The sequence below is a fragment of the Theropithecus gelada genome, chromosome 9 (genome assembly GCF_003255815.1).
Source record: "Theropithecus gelada isolate Dixy chromosome 9, Tgel_1.0, whole genome shotgun sequence".
In the NCBI taxonomy this organism is placed as follows: Eukaryota; Metazoa; Chordata; class Mammalia; order Primates; family Cercopithecidae; genus Theropithecus; species Theropithecus gelada.
In genome coordinates this window covers 62327294-62343567 of record NC_037677.1, presented here as the reverse complement: position 1 = coordinate 62343567, position 16274 = coordinate 62327294, and the positions used below count along the sequence as shown (strand labels likewise).

Here is a 16274-nt window from a genome sequence, read left to right as displayed (position 1 = left end):
GCACAAAAAGATGAACACCTCACCCTTAGTCCCTGTACCGCACTAACCCTAGCTCCCAACTCGGGCCTTTACTGCAGGGCTGGCGTCTGCTAGTTCTTAGAGCTGGCATCCTTAGCTGCACACAGTATGGGGATGGACAGGGTGGGAGCAGGGAGGAGACAAGACCCGTGGCTCCATGTCACGTGTTCAGCTGAGGGTCCCTTTTCCAGCTCTGGACCCTCCAGGCCACTGTTCAACTGAGCCCCAGAAATCTACACCCCAGCATCTGCTCGGTGGGAGAGACCCAGTCAATGCACATTCTTGGCACCCTGGAGAGTAGGTGCAGCTGCTCTAAACTCTCCCCACCTGCTGGTGTGACCCAGGGCATGGACCTCTGTTTTTCCATCTCCTAAGCAACTTGAAGTAGAAACCAAACTCTAGAAGCAGTGAAGAGAGGTGAGGGAAAGAAGGGGGCAGGCTGCCAGCATCCCGTGGGGCAGATGCAGGGTCGCACTCTCGGATGTACAATTGTCCTATTTTCCAGACCTTTCTTTCTCCTCCATGAAGGAGGTAACTGGGTTCTGGCTGGAAAAAGGAACTGGATGGATTGCCTCCAACATTCTGTACTTTTCACCAGCTTGTGATTTCATCGATGGAGTAAAGCAGAGAGGGGTTAGAGGGCCCTTGTCCAGGGAGCAACCAAGGCAAGACATGCAGAGAAGTGGGGGTCTTCATTGCCTCGCCCCATGCTGGAAGCCAGGAAGCCTATCCTGGCTGCTCTTATTTTGAAAAGGTTCTCTGGTGACTTTGACTTTGTAGCAAGGGTTGAGCATTCACGCAAAGCAATGTCGGCACGCCTGGTACCTGGGATTCCTGTGGCCCCGGTGAGCACCTCTCCACATCTCTGTTCCCCCATCCTCTGCCCTGGCAGCAGGCAAAGGGGTCCGTTTGCAAGGCCTTGGTTGTCTCACAGCTTCAGCTCACATTCTAGAGTTCCTCCCCCCAGATTTAGTCTCTCCAGGAAAATATCTGTTGACTTCAGAGCAAAGCCATTCTGGAAGAGAAGCTAGAGGGAGCGGACAGCCCAGATTGTGCCTTTTCCCATTAATTTCTCCCCACTTGCCTTCACTGAGGATCTTATTGTGATGGTGATGATTATTAAGATTTTTCTGTCCAGGCTGCATCCTATGGCGTGCTTCCTCCCAGTGGGCTAAGCTCCAGCCTCCCTGGGGACCAGAGAGTGTCCTTTGCCATGATTCAGACAGCTCCTAATTTAATCTCTTCGTAAATCTAATTAGCATGCTGTTTACACCAAGCCCCGTACCCCGGCAGGGGGTGTGAAGCAAGACCTGTGTGGCAGCCGCCGTGCCAGTGCCCACCCTTCACCTCCTCCCCACGCCAGTTCCCGCAGCTCCCAGCCCAGAGTCCCCTCTAACGGCTGGAGTTCATCTTTCATGTTGGATTTGGGGACTTGGTCCCCTCTCACATGCCTCCCTGGCAGGCTCCTTCCCCACACCCTCCGCCACCCACACTCCTGAGCAGGGCTGGCACCATGGGAAGTAGTAAGAATCATTTTACCCATGGAGTCACGCTCCCTCAAAACAGTTGCGGGGCTTCCTGAAGATCCCCATGGGAATCAGAAGCAGAGCTGGCAAACTTTCTTCTCCGTGCCTCTTCCTCTCCCCGGCACCTCTTGGCTGGCTTGTGCCCTCTCTGGTGCCCCTTTGCTGTGGGTGCCAGTGAGCCCAGTTTCACCCTGGAACCTCCCATGCTCCCTCTGCCTGCCCCATTGGCCACCCCACCTCATACCCCTAACAGTAACAGGTGTGTCCTGTTTTCCCCCTGTTTTGAACAAGTCTGCGGTAAGCACAGCTCGGCTGGGAGTTGTGCCTGTGTGTCTCAACCCATCACCATCATGGGCCGTGAAATGTCCTAATCAATAAGTAACAGGAACCGCAGATTCCTGCTGGGCAGCTGTGGCAAGAGTGGGCCACCAGGAGCGCGGGAGCCTCCTCCCCAGCCCACGCTGGGCTCTGCTTGCCTACTAACTCTGTCCCCTGAAAGGGGAGAATGGTGCAGGGATGGGGCTGGGTGCAGGGCAGAGGGAGAGGCAGGGCATTTCATGGCAAGGCAAGATATTACAGCTGTGCTCTCACTCTGTCCATGCAGGCTTAGGGAAGATCCTCCCTTCTTCCTCTCCAGGCCTCAGTTTCTCCATCTGTTAAAAGGAATTCATTACAAAGGAATTGAGAGTGAGATAATTTTTTTTTTCTTTTTGAGACAGAGTGTCCCTCTGTCACCCATGCTGAAGTGCAGTGGCACAAGCTCGGCTCGCTCCAATCTCCACCTCCTGGTTCAAGTGACTTTCCTGCCTCAGCCTCCCGAGTAGTTGGGATTACAGGCACCCATCACCACGCCCGGCTCATTTTTGTATGTTTAGTAGAGATGGGGTTTCACCATGTCCACCAGGCTGGTCTTGAACTCCTGACCTCAAGTGATCCGCCTGCCTCAGCCTCCCAAAGTGTTGAGATTACAGGCGTGAGCCACCGCACCCGGCCTGAGATAAAATTTTCAACATGGAAGTTGTCATAGGTTTACATCCCAGGTTGCAAGGTGCAGAGCACGTTTTCCCCTCCCTGGTTCTGACTAGCGCTAGCATCAACACATGGATGATATATTTGCTCTTTTCACATGGGCAAAACGAGGCTCAGGGAGGAAATGTTTTAGGGAAGGTCACAGAGCATGGGAAGAGATGCCTGGTGGCTAGCGAAGCACGCAGATAGCAGGCGGCCACGGGCCTCAGGCAGGAACAAGGAAGAGATGCCCTGAGGGATGTACACGTTGAGTGGGAGGCGGGATCAGCTCATTCCTTCATTCATTCAACAAATATTTGTTGAACACCTACTGGATGTCAGATGTGTTCTGGCATCGATTCTTCAGGAATACACCAAATTCAGCCCTTGGGCAGCTAAGCTTCCAAGGATGGAAGACCAAAGAAACAAACAGATGCATATGATGTCAGGTGGTGAGAAGAGCCATGGAGAAAAAGAAAGCCGGGTAAGGGGATAAAGAAAGCTGGGAGGGGTAGAATGGTCAGAGGAGGCCTTGACAGGCCTGGATGAAGTGAGAGGGCACAGACTCTGGATATCTGGCGGAAGAGTGTTCAGGCAGAGGGAAGGGCAGGTGCAGTGGCTCTGCAGCAGGAGGCCCAGGGGCTGAGAGACGAGGTTGGAGAGGCCCAGGGCTGTGGTCAGGGCTTTGCTCTCACAGGAATGAGATGGGAAGCCACCTGAGGGGAGCAGGCAGGCAGTGATGTGACAGGTGTGAAGTTTCAGGAGGACGCATGGTGGAAGACACCCAACTTCCGTCCATCCGCTGCCAAATGGAGAAACTGAATATGATGCCTCTATGCAGCGGCCATACAAAAGGCCACTCGGTGGGTGATTTTGTGTGCAGGAAACGTCCAGAAGAGGCAAATCTAGAGACAGGAAGCAGATTAGGGGTTGCCAAGGGCCGGGGGAGAGAAATGGGATGCTTAATGGGAACAAAGCTTCATTTGTGGGGGAGACGAAAATGTTTTGGAACTAGATAGAGGGAGTAGTGGTTGTACAACCTAGTGACTGTAGTAAAAATGCTGAATTATACACTATCAAATGGCTAAAATGATGACTTTTATGTTATATGAATTTTATCTCCATTTTTTAAACTTTTTTTTGTTTTATTTTGAGACAGACAGCATATCACTCTGTCACCCAGGCTGCAATGCAGTGGTGTAATTATAGCTCACTGCAGTCTCGACCTCCTGGGCTCAAGTGATCCTTCCACCTCAGCCTCCCCAGTAGCTGGGACTACGGCACATGCCACTGTGCCCAGCTAATTTTTAAACTTTTTGTAGAGATGGGACCTCACTACGTTGGCTAACCTCATGAGACCATCCTGCCTTGGCCACCCAAAGTGCTGGGATTACTGGCATGAGCCATTGCACTGAACCTAAAAAAATTTTTAAAAGGATGCTGTGTCCGCCAGGGGTGGGGGTAGTGAATAGACCCTGAGGGGCAGGGGCCTTTCCTAGGAGTGACTGCTATCATTCAGACGGGGCCTGTGGAGGCTGAGGAGTGGTCAGCTGCTGGATCTGTTTTGAGGGGAGAGTCAGTGAGATTTGCCAATACGGGGAGGGGAGGGAGGGAGTTAAGAGTGACTGCACAAGGTGTTTGGCCTGAGCAGTTAGAAAAGTGAAGTTCTTACTTCCTGATACGGGAAAGTAGTCGATTTGGTGAGGGGATGATAGAATGCATAGGTTAGCTTTCAGCGTGTTACGTTTGACATGCTTGTTAGACATCCAGATGGAGACGCCAAGAAGGCGCCTGGGCTGTGCTGGTAGATACCTAGCGAGCAGCTCTGGGGCCTGGGTGTCGGTAAGGGGCTGCCTCATAGCATTTAGTAATCTCTGTGGTGTCAATGTTCCTCGATGGCCGATCTCAAGCTACTGGCGTGGTCTCTGTTGGCTCTCCCAGATTCTAGAAATCCGACCATTGGCTCTCAGGAGCCTCTAGATCTCCAGCTACCACCACGTGGATCCAGGCTGGAGGTGGGAATGAAAGTGTTGCCGACACCCAGATTGTATTTAAAACCACCGGTGGCCAGCACGGTGGCCCACACCTGTAATCCCAGCACTTTGGGAGGCCAAGGCAGGAGGATCATGTGAGCCCAGGAGTTGGAGACCAGCCTGGGCAACATAGTGAGACCCCCATCTCTACAAAAACAAAAAACAATTAGCTAGGCATGATGGCGCACACTTGTAATCCTAGCTGCTGGGGAGCTGAGGCAGCAAGACTGCTTGAGCCCAGGAGATTAAGGCTGCAGTGAACTGTGATCATACCACTGCACTCCAGCCTGGGCAACAGAGCAAGACCCCAACTCTACCTAAAACAAATGAATGAATAAATAAATCCACTGGTCTAGCTGGGTTCACTTGGGAAAGGGGTGTGGATAGAGGAGAGAGGAGGGTGGGGGCTGGGCAGCCCTAGGACACCCTGATGCTTCACTTTAGGGGAGATGAGGATGACTGAGGAGCCACCCCCAAGGGAAGGGGAAGAGGAGCAAGAGGGAGCACTGAGGACAGGAGGAAGATTGAGGCAAAGGAGGGAGTGGAGTGTGCAGGAACAGAGGCAGGACTCAGAAGACTTGGAGGCAGCCCTAATGTCTTTCAGTAGTGGCAAATTAGCAAGCGTATCTTAGTCCATTTCTGTTTTTGGCATATTGCCTTGTTGTGATAGCCCTCATTAGGGAGTGTCCAAACCTACTAGCATTTACAGAGCAGGCCTACCAGGATTTTTCTTTTTCTCTTAATCCACTTAGCCCCCTTCTCCCTCCTGCCTCCAAAGCCCTCCTCTTGCACACCAGGTGGCCAACCTTCTTAGAGGGATGCCAGAGGTCTCCTCCCTAGCTCTGCGGATCGCTCAGATATGCTAAATAGTCCTACAGGGATAGACTGTGCTTAAATAAATAGATCACTAAAGGGAATTGAGAATCAGAGGAATCTCAAAGGCATTGTGCTAAAAGAAGCCACTCGCTAAAGCCCTGTGCTGCATAATTCCATGACATTCTCAAAAAGACAAACTTACAGGAACAGAGAACAGGTCAGAGGTGGCTAGGGGTGGGAGAGGGGTCCCTGTAAAGAGTTGGGACAAGGAAGTGTTGGGGGCGGTGGGACTGTTCTGTGTCCTGGTTGGAGGGGATAGGTAACAAGAATCCATGCATGTGTTAAAATTCATAGAACTATATACCAAAAAAGTCAACTTTATAACATGTTAATTAAGAAAAACTATAAATTATGGAATACCCTCCCACACCCATCCCCCAAAAAGGATGAAGTGAGAGGCAGTAGCATGAGCAACAGCACTGGTGGGCTTCTAGACCAAGATAGCCCCATCCTTCTCTCCACTGTCATTAAATCAGCAAGTGCGTAATTCGCACCCTCCTATACAGCTAGAAAGGCCAGTTAGAGGGCCTTGAATGCTGCTGTGAGATTCAATCTAATTCAGCAGACAATTGGCAGCCATAGATAGTCCTTGAGCATAAGTGATATACTCAGAGCTGTGCTTTAGGTTGATTAATCTGGACACATGGAGAGTGGGGGTGGTACCAGTGGGCAATGACAGAGAGCACCAGTGGGGGTGGGGACCTGGCGAGGGGTCAAGCCTGCTTAGATGTGGGGTCTGTAGGAAAGGCATGGGTTGAGATGAGGCTTCAGTTTAGAGTTCCAGCAATGGGAGTGACAGAAGCTCAAAAGGGCAGGCTGAGGGAGGGGCTAGATGGATAAAAAGATGGGAGCTGCCACCATCTGCCATCACCCTGCTGTGCAGCGGCCAGGCCATCCTGGTCCCATCTTTACCTCAGTATAGCTCCTCACCTGAACACCCTGCACCACCTTTGCATGCCCTCTCTTTCCCTCTGTTAGTCTGTCTTTGAATCTGATCCTCTCTCCCTGTCTCTCTGTCTCTCACCCTCCTTCCCACGTGTCTTAGTCCATTTTGTGTTGCTTATAACAGAATAACTGAAACTGAGTAACTTAAGAAACAAAATTTATTTCTTGCAGCTATGGAGGCTGAAAAGTCCAAGGTCAGGGGGCTGCATCTGGTGAGGCCCCTCTTGCTGGTGCGGACTCTGCAGAGTCTCGGGTGGTGCAGGGCATCTCGCACAGTGAGATTGCTGAGCATGCTCTGCGTAGCTCAGGTCTCTCTTCCTCTTATAAAGCCACGAGCCCCCCTCCCGGGATAATCCATTCATCCATTAACTCATTAATCCACTAATCCATGAACGGATTAGTCCATTCATGGGTGCAGAGCCCTCATGATCCAATCACCTCTTAAAGGCCCCACCTCTCAATACTGCCACATTGATGATTAAGTTTCAATGTGAATTTTGGGGGGAGACATTCAAACCCTAGCACCATCCTTCCTTCTCTGTGTCTGTCTCTATCTTCTGATTTTTTTTTCTCACACTCACACATCCACAGCAGATAAACAAACACATGCAACTCATTCATTCATGCCTTTATCCCTTGGTCCATTCACCCGTAGCAACAATGTGGCCAATACACATACACGCCCCACACCCCAAAGATAGGGAGTGTGTCAAGTAGGAAGGGCCCTGTGCAGGCCTGAGCAGCCCTGCCTGAGGCAGCTGAGTGCCACACAGGACTGTCACCAGGGATGGTCACCCCTCTACCCGGAGCCCAGCACCCTGTCCCAGCCCAGAACCTATTCCTGAAGACATTTGTGATGTCTTTGTTCACTGGGAAGAGGACCCAAGGCTGGGCAGCTCCCTTGGAAGAGGACTAGAAAGGAGAGGGAGATGAAATTACCTGCTCCTTATTGGCTCCCAGGGTTCCAGGACACCAAGTTCATGGCCTCCTGTGACAGTGGGACCCCTGATGTAGAAAGGCAGCCCAGAGAGGGCAAACAGTTTGCACGAGGTCACAAAGCAGGCCAATGCCAGGCCTCTCTCCTCCTCTCCTGTCCCCTCCACTCTTCTCAGCTCCCTCTCTGCCACCCAGACATGAAGGAAAGGTAGACTCACTGTTGGAGGAGAGGCGGTGGAATACAAAGCGGTGTGATTAGCAGCTGTGGCAGTGTACCCTCCTGATTTCCATAAGGCATTTAGATTTCTTGCCCGGCCACACATTTCTCTCTCTGTGGGAAGAGGGAAATCATTTTAGCATGGGAAATAGACAGAGCCAGGCAGCTGCTAAGTGGGAGAGCCAGTTCCCAGCTCTGCACCCTGGCCCTCCCTGCTTCCTGCCTGGAGGCCTCTAGAGGGCCTGGCCAGAAAGCAGAGGGCTGGAGACCCAGGAGGCTGGTGAGGCCAGCAGGTACTCCCTCTCTGCAGCCCTGCCCCTCAGGCCCTGTGATTCTTCCCAGAAGGGGCCCCAGAAGGAGAGGCAGGACAGTCCTGGGCTTGGGACAGACCTGGGTGCACACGTCCCTTTCCCCTGCATTTTGGACTCTTCTTCATGCATCTCTGAGAACACTTGCACCCCGCTTTAGCCTCCTGCCCCAACCCCAGCCAAAACTCGGGTGCAGAGTTTGCCAGTGGAATGTGGAAAGGGGTTGAGGCCAGGTAGAGCAGTGAGGTTCACATTGGCAGATTCTGATCAGAATGGCAGACCTTGAAGTTGGAAACATGGCCACCGGGGCTGGGAGGCTTGCCCAGGGTTGCAAGACAGGGCCACAAGGAAGGGATTGCTGAGTTTTCCAAGTGGGGCAGGTGCCTTCCAAACAGAGCCCATGCTGGAGGAAGGGAGAAGAGGACATGGCCTGGCTCCCCTGGGATCGTGGGAGGCTGTGGGGTAGAGCATGGTGTCCTTGAGTTAAGAACTCAGGCCACATAAATCCTCTGTGGTTCCCTCTGTCCTTTGCACATGAATTACCAGTCCAGGTGGCTGTAGCAGCAGCAGCTGCTCCATCTGCAGAACTGGAAAGGACCGTGTGTCCCCCGATTTCCACATAAAGCTTGCCCTTTGGCCCTACCCATGGGCACTATTGAGGGGAGCCTCGCTCTCCTACCTAGCCCCTCTAAGGCCACTTTATTTCAGGGAGTACCCTCTGGGCTGACTGCTCTAGTCCCTAGAGGCCCAGGGCCTGGAATACAGAAGAGAAAGAGACAGCAAGGCTGAGCTATGAACCATGTGACATGGGCTTGGCTGGGTCCCGGGAGTTGAAAGTCTGTGTCCAGGAACAGGAGTGGGTACAGACAGGTGGTAAAGTGTAGCTAGGCTTTGGAACTATAAGATTCCCATAGTACACTGGGTCAGTGGGCTGCAAATTAGGAAAATATCATTCAAAAGCACCTGCCCCTCATTTGCCTTAATGCAAGTACCCAACGCACATTATAATTCTTTTCCCAGGAGAATGGAGGCTGGCTTCAGGGCCGATCAGAGGGAGTGGGGGGATGTCTGCACGTGCAGGTGAGGAGGACCTGCCTGCCTCATGCCTTCGTCTATAGACAGATAATACACACATCTGTGGCGAAAATGATGGCGCTGTGGTATTCTTCCCCCAAAGTGCCAGCTGCCAATCGGATTGAATTAGATTTCACAAGGGTTTTTGCAATACATGGAATTCACCAGCAAATTACCCTTAAAGAGGAAAAATCAATCATTTGGAGCAGAGATAAGCTGAAGGCAAGGCAGCCTCGGATTGATCCCGTCTGTGCAGGCGTGTGTGGAATTCAGCAGATAACCTGCGGAGAGAAGGGAGGGGAGGCTGTCTGAGAGGGATGGGAAAGGGAGAGAGGCACGGCAAGACGGGGAAGGAGGCAGTTGGAGAGGGAGAGATTGGAAAGAGGAAGGTGAGAGGTCAAGAAGGGGAGGAAAGAGAAAGAAGAGGGATAGAAGAAGGAAAGGAAGAGGAGAGAGAGAAGAGAGGCTGTCTTAGTCTGCACAGGCTGCTGTAACAAACCGCCGTTGACGGGTGGCTTGTAAACAACAAACTTATTTGTCTCGGTTCTGGAGGCTGGGAAGTGCAAGATCAAGGGTCCAGTAGATGTGGTGTCTGGTGAGGACCTGCTTCCTAGTTCACAGATGGCCATCTTCCCACTGTGTCCCCACGTGGCTGGGGGGCAAGAGTTGCTCTGGGGTCCCTTTTATAAGGGCACTAATCCCTTTCATGAGGACTCTGCCCTCATGACCTAATCACCTCCCAAAGGCCCTGCCCTCCCTGGGGGTTAGTAGTTCAACATGAATTTTGGGGAGGGGGACACAAGCATTCCATCTCCAGCAGATGAGAAGAAATGAGGGTGAGATAAAGAGAGAAACAAGCAAAGCAGTCACAAGAGAAGGCAAGGAGAGAGGGGAGGAGAGAGAATCAGGGGAGCAGGAGAGACAGCTCAGGCTGGAGGCATGGAAGGCAGTTGGAAGAGCACAGTGGGCTGGGTGCAGTAGCTCACACCTGTAATCCCAGCACTTTGGGAAACTGAGGCGGGAGGATGGCTTGAGCCCAGGAGTTCAAGACCATCCTGGGCAACTTAGGGAGACCCTGTCTCTACAAAAATAAAAAACATCCACTGGGCATAGTGGTGCACACATGTGGTCCCAGCTACTTGGGAGGGTTGCTTGAGCCCAGCAGATTGAGGCTGCAGTGAGCAGTTTGTATCAGCTGCACTCCAGCCTGGGTGATGGATTGAGACTCTGTCTCAAAGAAAAAAAAAGATCACCACATTAATGGGCATTAATGGGCCTTAGAGGATCACCCCATCCAAGCTTCCCATGTGGGAGATCGGAGGCCCATGGTGCTCAAGGGCCAAGCCACAGAGGAGCTTGGGGAGGGGACATAGGCGGGAGGATGAAAGCCTGAAATGAGGGCAACATCCTTCACCTTGATGCAGGCCCAAGAGGTACTCTACTCCCACAGTGGAGAAACGGAGGCCTGGAGCCATGGGTGGCGGGGCAGGCCTGGAGGGCAGAGGGGAAAGAGGCAGCAGGGCAGAGCCGGTGGAGCCACCCACCATGTGACATGGGCTTGTTGGGTGCAGGGGGTTGAGGTGGAGTCAGAAATGGAAACAGTGTCCTCTGCCAGGCTCCCTCCACTGCCCTCTGTATCCTGGCATCTCAGTGGGCAGAGAAACTTGGCATCCCCCTTAGTGTAGGGGTTGGAGGGAGAAGCAGCTGGCTTTGAGTTGAAGGCAGAAGGAGAGGGCTGCCTCCTGCTGAGGTCCACTTTGCCATATCTGATTGGGGTGAATTAAGTGAAAGCATGGACAAAGAAGGATAAAGAATACATATTCTATGGACTTTTATTTTCTGCTGCTCAATGGTATGGATCAGACCAACAGAAGGTACAGCCGAGGAAGGAAGGAGACCTGCAGCCCCAAGCCCAGGGTGGGACTGGTGGGTCCCGTCACCCCTGCACACACCCAAGCCTTTGCCCTTCTCTGCCTCCTCCTCTCATTTCTGGCCATGGTTTAGAAATCAGCTCCTTCCCGGGGATGCCTCCTCTCCTACCCCCACTACTCCTAGAACAATAACAGTTCTCCTCTATTGAACACTTATTCCATCCCAGATGCTTAACCAAAATTTGGCAGCTCACCCACAGTAACCCTATCAAGTAGGCTGCATTCTTCCCATTTTACAGATGAGGAAATAGAGGCTCAAGGGTATAAAATCGTGTATGCAAAAATCACACAGCTGTAAAAGGCAGTGCCTGAGCCTAGGCTCAACTCCAGATGTTGTGGCTTCCAAGGTTCTACACCCTGGAAGCTCAGGTCATGGGGCTCTTCCCTGGCAGACCTGAGTTCGGGACAGGGTTGGTTTCAGTGAGGGTGGCACTGACTCTGGGGGCCCCACTCTGCACTCCAGATTCCCAACCCCAATCCAGCTTAGGCTGAGGGTGTCACACCAGACCACCACCCAGAACTCCCCGGGTGCCTCGTGAGAGCCCTGGCCCTTTATCTTGCCCCAGCATCCCCCTAACCCCCGACCCCAAACATAAAGGTGGCCTTGGTCCTTGCTGTGGCTCCTGAGTCCACCCTGCCTTCACATGACCCTGGTCCTTCCTCTTCCGTGAAAAGGAATTAAGGTCTCCTCCAAGGGCACATTGTAGTTTATGGGGTTGGGTGACGGTCCCCTAGCATTTGAGGTACAAAGAAAAGAACATACAAGGTCCCTGCCATAGGGAATTTCCTGACTTAGTCAGAAAAACACAATTCACATGCTTATAAAACATGGGGGAGCAGAGAAACGATACTGTTTTCATTCAATTCTGTGAGGTGTGCTTACCCTCCCCACTTCACAGATGAGGACATTGAGGCTTCAGGAGAGGAAGTGAGTTGTCTAAAGTCACACAGCTAGGAAGTGACCCAGCCTGTTCCTCAACATTGAACTGTGCTGTCTTAACACTGCATCATGCCACTGGGTCCCTAACCCAGGGGCCACCCTGACTGATGGCAGAGAGAGACAAACATCCTGGAGAGGCAAGCTAGTGTGAGCAATAGCAGGGCAGTGCCTCAGGATGGGGAGGGCCAGGCAAGAGCCAGAGAGACAAAGGAGGCATCTGCAGGCCTCATGTGCAGGAGGGAGCCTGGAGGCCGGCTCAGGCCTTCCTCTCTTTGGGGGCCCAGGCCACCTGCAGAGGGATGTGCCAGTGCTGCGAGCCCTCAGGTGATGACCAAGGAAAGCCATGCTCAGAAGTCAAGCCACCCAGCCCGACGGCAGGGCCAGCCTGAAATCTGCCCCTCCGATTTCAGAGACCTGGAGGGAGCAGTGGCTCCTCTGACCCTTCTCGAAGCTATCCCCCACCTCCAAGAGTGGGAGGCAGGGAGGGCAAGGCCTAGGGAAGTTGGGGGGCAGTGCTCCTGGCAGCCGCTGATAAGGCGCTGCCCTCGTGGGGGTAGAAAGGCTGCAGCCTCAGGAGCAAAGTGCAGGAGCCACATGGAGAGGAACCGGCAGGGAGCCAGGAGAGATTTCATGTGTCCTTCCCCTCCCAAGAAGTAAATAAAGCTAAGCTGTCGCCTCGGCCTCCCCGCGGGCAGCTGCCAGCTCCCCAGCCTGTGGTGGCTCAGCTCCCAGACCCGCAGTGGGCGCTATCAGCCTTCTCATCACCTCTCTCAGCTGGAGGATAATTTAATCCACAGGCTCCTCTCCACACACACTAGGGCTCCTTTTGATGTTTTTCTTTATCTCCCTTCCAACGAAATCGCCCCTTTGCAGCTCCAAGAGCCCCTCCAGCGTCCTCCACACCTCCACCCCATGAAGGCAGTACCCTAGCCCCCTGTGGGACAAGGGCATGGAGAAGGCCTAGCAGGAGCAGGGAGGGGGGTATGCCCTCCTCTAGTCTGGGCTTCGTGCCCTGACCTGAGCTGAGGTGCTTGTGGGCGTCCTTCTGCCACGTGTGGCACAGGGAGGGGTTCACTATGCCAGCTCCTGGCATCGCACTTGGAGCAGTGTTCTGTAGTGGGAGGGCCAGGAGAGCTGGGTGGTTAAGAGCTCTGACTGCGAGGGGAGGGTGGGGGCAAACTTGAGTTCCAAGCCTTCCTTGGCTGCTGTGTGGCTGGAACACTTACCTTTTCTGGCCCCAGTTTCTTTCTCCAAGAAAAGGAGTGGACTGACGCTGTCTATGAGCCATTGTGTGGATTCTGGTTAAGGTGTGTGACGCCTCTATGGTAGCTGGGCTTTGCAAATGGAAGCTGTTGTCATAAACGGCTCAGAAGCACAGGACTGCGATCAGTACGGGTTTTGCATCAACTTAGCAAACTGGAATATCTCTCTCACACACACCCATCCTGAGGGCTCACAGTCACAAATCCAGACCAAGCAGGCATTGGCCAGCTGGTAAAGTTCTGGAAGGAACAGGCTGAGCATTTTAGAGGACTTGGTCAGTAGGTGATCCTGAGGGTCTCAGGACATGTGTCCTGACCACTGCAGTGTCTGGCCCGAGTGAGATTTTCCAGCCCCTGGCAGCAGATCAAGGAGAAGGGAGCAAGTCTCATTCATTGAGACCCGAAGAATTCTCCTAAAGGGGTCAGGAAGCTGTCCCGAGGGCTTGTCCCCTCTGGGTGCTCCTGCCTCACCAGGTAGTTAACCAGAAGCTACACTGAGCTCACACCATCTTCCAGGCATCTTTAAGCTCAGACATCACTGAGCTCACACCATCTTTTCAGTCCCTCACTTTTGACCTCAGCCTGCACACGATTGGTGCCGCCTCAGCCGACACATGGTTCTTCCTAAGCCTTCTCTGCTCATCCACCGTACCTTACAGGCCAGTTCTCTTCAGTTCGGTCTTGCTTCTTCCCAGCATCACTCTATCACAATGGTTCTCAGACATTAGTGAGCATCAGAATGCCTGAGGGGCTTGTTAAAACAGTGCTGGGCCCGGTCTGGGTGCGGTGGCTCCTGCCTGTAATCCCAGCACTTTGGGAGGCTGAGGCGGGCAGATCACGAGGTCAGGAATTCAACACCAGCCTGACCAACATGGTGAAACCCTGTCTCTACTAAAAATACAAAAATTCCCCGGGCGTGGTGGCACGCGCCTGTAATCCCAGCTACTCGGGAGACTGAGGCAGGAGAATCGCTTGGACTGAGACCCAGGAGGCGGAGGTTGCAGTGAGCCGAGATCACGCCATTGCACTCCAGCCTGGGCAACCGAGCAAGACTCTGCCTGAAAAAAAAAAAAGAAAGAAAGAAAGAGAGAGAGACAGAGGGAAGGAAGGAAGGAGAGAGGGAGAGAGGGAGGCAAGGAAGAAGGAAGGAAGGAAGGAAGGAAGGAAGGAAGGAAGGAAGGAAGGAAGGAAGGAAGGAAGGAAGGAAGGAAGGAAGGAAGGAAAAGAAAAGAAACAAAAGAAAAGAAAAGAAAACAGTGCTGGGCCCAATCCCCAGAGTTTCTGACTTAGAAGATCTGGGCATGGCCCCAGTTTTGCATTTCTAACAAGCTCCAGGTGATGCTGATGCTGTGGTCCCAGGACCACACTTGGAGAACCACTGTTTTACCCTTGTAGTTCTCATCCCTGGATACACTTTGGAATGAATAATTGGAGAGCTTTACAGAATGCAGATGCCTGTGCTTCCACCCCCTCCCCCAATCTGGTCTCCATGGTCTAGGGTGCAGCATAGGCAGGGGGTATTTTAAAGCTCCCCAGGTGGAGAACTACCCCTCTATGCCTCTCCAACTGCTCACCTCTTTCTCAACTCCTATAGGTGCCTCAGAGCTACTCTCCCTGCCCAGTGATGTCTTCCCAACCCTGGCTGCGCAATGTGGTTCCCTGGGGAGCGTCGGAAAAATGTAGCTTTTCCCAGTCCCCAGAGATGATGACACACTGGCTCTGGGCATCTGCATTTCTTTTCAGAACTCCACTGGTGATTCTGATGTGCATTTAGGGTGAGGAGGGCAGCACCAGTATGACCTGCATGTGGCTGCAAGGTCACCTCCCTCTCACCTGCTACAGAGCTTAGAGTGGCTCCTTCTTGCTCATGGAAATCATGCCATCCTCGGGTGGGTATCTGCCTGGGACTCCAAGCTTCTTGACATAGACTCTCTGCAAATAATAAGTCACTGATGATTCTTCTCCACACTCCATGCCTTTACTTAGGACAGTGCTCCTCAAAGGGTGGCTTCAGATCAGCATCAGCATCGCCTGGAACCTGGTTAGAAATGCAAAGTCACAGGCCCCAACCCAGGCCTACAGAATCAGGAATTCCCGGGGGAGGAAGGAGAATGGGAGAGCAATCTGCAGGTGATTCTGAGACTTGTAAAGATCAAGAACTCTGTGTTTAAAGCTACTTTCTCCACCTGGAATCCCTTTTCTGCCAGTCCAAAAGAGTCCAAAAATAATACCTTCCCACCAGACACAGTGCCTCATGCCTGTAATCCCAGCACTTTGGGAGGCCAAGGTGGGCGGATCATTTGAGGTCAGGAGTTTGAGACCAGCCTGGCCAACAGGTGAAACCCCGTCTCTACCAAAGAAACAATATATATGTATATACACACACAAAAATTGGCCAGGCATTGTGGCATGCACCTGTAGTCTCAGCTACTCAGGAGGTTGAGGTGTGAGAATCGCTTGAACCTGGGAAGTGGAGGTTGCAGTGAACCGAGATCGCACCACTGCACTCCGGCCTGGGCAACAGAGCAAGATTCCATCTAAATAATAATAGTAATAATAATACCTTCCTTCGTTCCTAACAACAGCTCAGAACTCCCCTTCTTGGGGCAACCTCCCCTGCTTGTCCTCCCCTTAGACTGGGCCCTGGAGTGCTCAGATGGTACATCTCAGTTTGCTCTGGTAACTAACATTGCTGACTGCATGGCCAGTACATTTCACACTGTAGACTCAGCCGCCACTGGGGAATGCCCGCATCAGACCTGAGCTCTACTTCCTTGGCTGGGACAGCAGCGTGGGGTTGTGGGAAGGTCCACTGGCCCAGGAGCTGGCCCAGCCTCTTTGCCTCTTTTTCTCTTTTTCTTTTTTCTTTTCTTTTTTTTTTTTTTTCCTTTTCTTTTATTTTTTTTTTTTGAGATGAAGTCTCACTCTGTCACCCAGGCTGGAGTGCAATGGCATGATCTCAGCTCACTCCAACCTCCGCCTCCTGGGTTCAAGCGATTCTCCTGTCTCAGCCTCCCGAGTAACTGGGATTACAGGCGTGTGCCACCACACCCGGCTAATTTTTTTGTATTTTTGTAGAGATGGGGTTTCACCATGTTGGCCAGGCTGGTCTTGAACTCCTGACCTCAAGTCATCCACCCACCTCCGCTTCCCAACATGCTGGGATTACAGGTGTGGGCCACCACGCCCGGCCTGGGCCC

At 52.7% G+C, this 16274-nt stretch overlaps 1 protein-coding gene across 6 annotated transcripts in view; it reads left to right on the top strand.

Moving 5' to 3' along the window:
* The window catches only part of CDH23 (cadherin related 23), a 419472-nt gene that overhangs the window by 230890 nt on the left and 172308 nt on the right, over nucleotides 1–16274 (top strand). The window contains exon 11 of one of the 6 annotated variants that reach the window (XM_025397734.1): nucleotides 13344–13349. The exons of the other annotated variants lie outside the window; for them this stretch is intronic. Coding sequence (XP_025253519.1) covers nucleotides 13344–13349 — 6 coding nt within the window. The remainder of the gene's footprint in view (nucleotides 1–13343; nucleotides 13350–16274) is intronic. 6 annotated transcript variants of the gene reach the window in all.